The sequence below is a fragment of the Salpingoeca rosetta genome (assembly GCF_000188695.1).
Source record: "Salpingoeca rosetta unplaced genomic scaffold supercont1.25, whole genome shotgun sequence".
In the NCBI taxonomy this organism is placed as follows: Eukaryota; class Choanoflagellata; order Craspedida; family Salpingoecidae; genus Salpingoeca; species Salpingoeca rosetta.
Window position 1 is genome coordinate 711,478 of NW_004754909.1, and position 2,500 is coordinate 713,977.

Below are 2,500 nucleotides of genomic sequence, written 5' to 3' on the forward strand. Positions count from 1 at the left end.
GTGACGTGGTTATTCGTGTTGGCGTTTGCTGCTGGCTGTGAAATGTTCGCTTGCTGCTGACGCATTTGCTACGTGCTGCGCCCACTGTTGTGCGACCTGTTGATCACGTGTTTGCCCCCGTGTTCTTTGACGCCCCACAGCGTCAAGTAAATTCCCAGAGCGCAACAGAGGCAACAACAAGCAAGCACAAGCGTCAAACAGATGGAACGCAAGGAGTGTAACAAGGGTGTGTATCGGGAGCACTAACAGCCGACCGAGACATGATACAGCATCACTCAGACGCAGGCAGCCACACCCGGGCTTACACCTCCAGATATCAGAAAGGAAGAAAAAAGGTGGGCCGAGAGTGTCAAAGGTTTGGAGTGGCATATGACTCGACCCTTTCGCCTGGTGTGAGGTGCCAGTTGGCGCCACTCCAATTTGGCTCTCGACCCATCAACATTTGCCACGGTTGACTAAATAAAGCTCCCACAATAACAGGCAAAGGCAAGGCGTAACAGGCACACGGTGGCTTTACGCTTGCAAACCAGCAGCTGCTTTGGTTTGTGTGTGGCCAGAAATATTGTTGAAATTATGGTCAATTATCTACATCACACACACGCCAGCAACAACGCGCAACAAGTGCACGCTGCTGACACGCACACAGCTGCAGTCTCTGCTGGAGAGTGAGCAGCAAGCAAGCAAGCAAGTGCCTGAACGCGCTGTCTTTGAAGCTTTCTCGTTTGTGCTGTTTGTTTGTGTGTGTGTTTGTGTGTGTGTGTGTGTGTGTTGTTTGTTTGTTTGTGTTTGGTGGCGGCCACCACACAACCAAGCGTGACGGCGCGACCTTGTTCCTCCGTCTTCGTGCGGGGCGTCATGCCCTCTCGCGAAGCCAACGTACGTTGATGTGCGTGTGTGAGCATGTGAGTGTGTGAGTGTATGTGTATGTGTGTTTATGTGTATGTGTATGTATGTGTGTATGGGTGTGCGTGTAGTTTTAATGCACACGTGCGTTGTTTGTCGTCCGTTTCCTGCCTGCTGCCAACGAACCGCCTTCCTTTTGTCTCTTGTCTGCACACTCATGGACGAAAACGCGCGTGCTCTTGCGGTCGGGCTTTGCAGGATGATCAACAACCCCAGATGACATCCATCTCCGCTCACCAGCAAATGCTGGCATCATGCACGGGCGCAGTGCTGACGTCGCTCACAAGTGCGTGTGTATGCGTGTGGAAGAGTGAGAACTTTTGAAGTGTTGGAGACGCTTGTGGTTGAGCATGCAGCGTGTTGCACATGTGCCGTCGTTGCTGTCGTTGTCGTCTTGGGCTGGGGCGGGCTGTTGACAGAACCACCTGCACAAACTCACGTGCTTTTGATTTTGTCTTGTTTGTCTGCAGTGACGCCCTTTGATGTCGTAAAGAACAGACTACAAGCACAAAACCAACCACAAGGTATGTATGCGTGTGCGTGTGTGTGTGGATGTTCTTCACCTCAGTCAACATCTGCGTGCCATGCACACACACACACACACAGACATACGCACACACACACACACACTGACACACACACTGACCAACACCATCACGCTCGTGGCACACATCCACCATCTTTGCCCGCACGCATTGCGACTTGACCGCCCAACAGTACGCAACTGCACGACGACAGCGATGGGCAGCGCGGCAGCACAAACACCCGTGCACTGCCCTGGCTGTGGAACACCGCATGCACCCAGAATACGATTCCACGGCACCATGGTACGCGTGCTCTCGCATGCATGCACCATCACAGCAACAGCCACGCACACACACACACACACACACACGCATACGCCGCGATGACGAGAATGCCTTGAAAAACAAAACAAAATCAAGCAATTGCGCGAATGGCTCGGGAGGGGATTCTCACATACGCTTTTTCCCCGCGGAACCGAGGCCGCCGTGTGCGCATTCGTCCTTTTTTTCTGAGCGGTCACACACACACACATTCTCTCTCTCTCTCTCTCTCTCTCTCTCTCTCTCTCTTTCTCTCTCTCTCTCTCTCAAACTCACGTGCGTGTCTGTGCTTTTGTGTTGATTCATTCCGTGATGGGGTTGGCTGCGTGTTCCATGACGTGTTTGCGCATGCGCGTGCGTTGTGGTTTGGGTCCGTTTTGGTGGCAGGATGCGTTTTTCAAGATTGGCCGACATGAAGGGCTCAGGTCGCTGTGGCGGGGCATGACACCAACTCTGTACGTCATGCGAGACACTCGCACACGCTCACATACACGCGCGTGCTTTCATGCCGGTCTTCTTGTTCGTGGTTCCGGTGTGCACTCTGAGCGCACCTTGCCCGCGGTGTTATCCTCACACAGCACACGTGTCTCATTCCACTCCACCACCACGACGACGACCACCACCCAACACACCATGATGCAACCCTGTGTTTCTATTCTCCTCCGCTTGTTCTCTTTCGCGCGCGCGCGTGTGTGTCAGGATGATGTCTGTACCGGGCACTGTCGTCTACTTTTCTTTATACGACCAGTCAG

General features: G+C 53.3%; 2 protein-coding genes across 2 annotated transcripts in view; both read left to right on the forward strand.

The window, feature by feature from the left end:
• Positions 1–192, forward strand: part of PTSG_12806 (uncharacterized protein) — a 4,698-nt gene extending 4,506 nt beyond the window's left edge. Inside the window, exon 12 of the mRNA XM_004990194.1 lies at positions 1–192. This exon is cut by the window's left edge and continues 679 nt beyond it. The gene's annotated coding sequence lies outside the window, so the exon portion shown is untranslated.
• A 399-nt stretch (positions 193–591) lies between these two features.
• PTSG_08866 (uncharacterized protein) overlaps positions 592–2,500 on the forward strand; it is a gene marked incomplete at its 3' end in the record, with an annotated part of 3,100 nt that continues 1,191 nt past the window's right edge. Inside the window, exons 1-6 of the mRNA XM_004990195.1 lie at positions 592–876; positions 1,102–1,189; positions 1,374–1,427; positions 1,621–1,730; positions 2,136–2,203; positions 2,448–2,495. Coding sequence (XP_004990252.1) covers positions 856–876; positions 1,102–1,189; positions 1,374–1,427; positions 1,621–1,730; positions 2,136–2,203; positions 2,448–2,495 — 389 coding nt within the window. The 5' untranslated portion in view covers positions 592–855. The remainder of the gene's footprint in view (positions 877–1,101; positions 1,190–1,373; positions 1,428–1,620; positions 1,731–2,135; positions 2,204–2,447; positions 2,496–2,500) is intronic.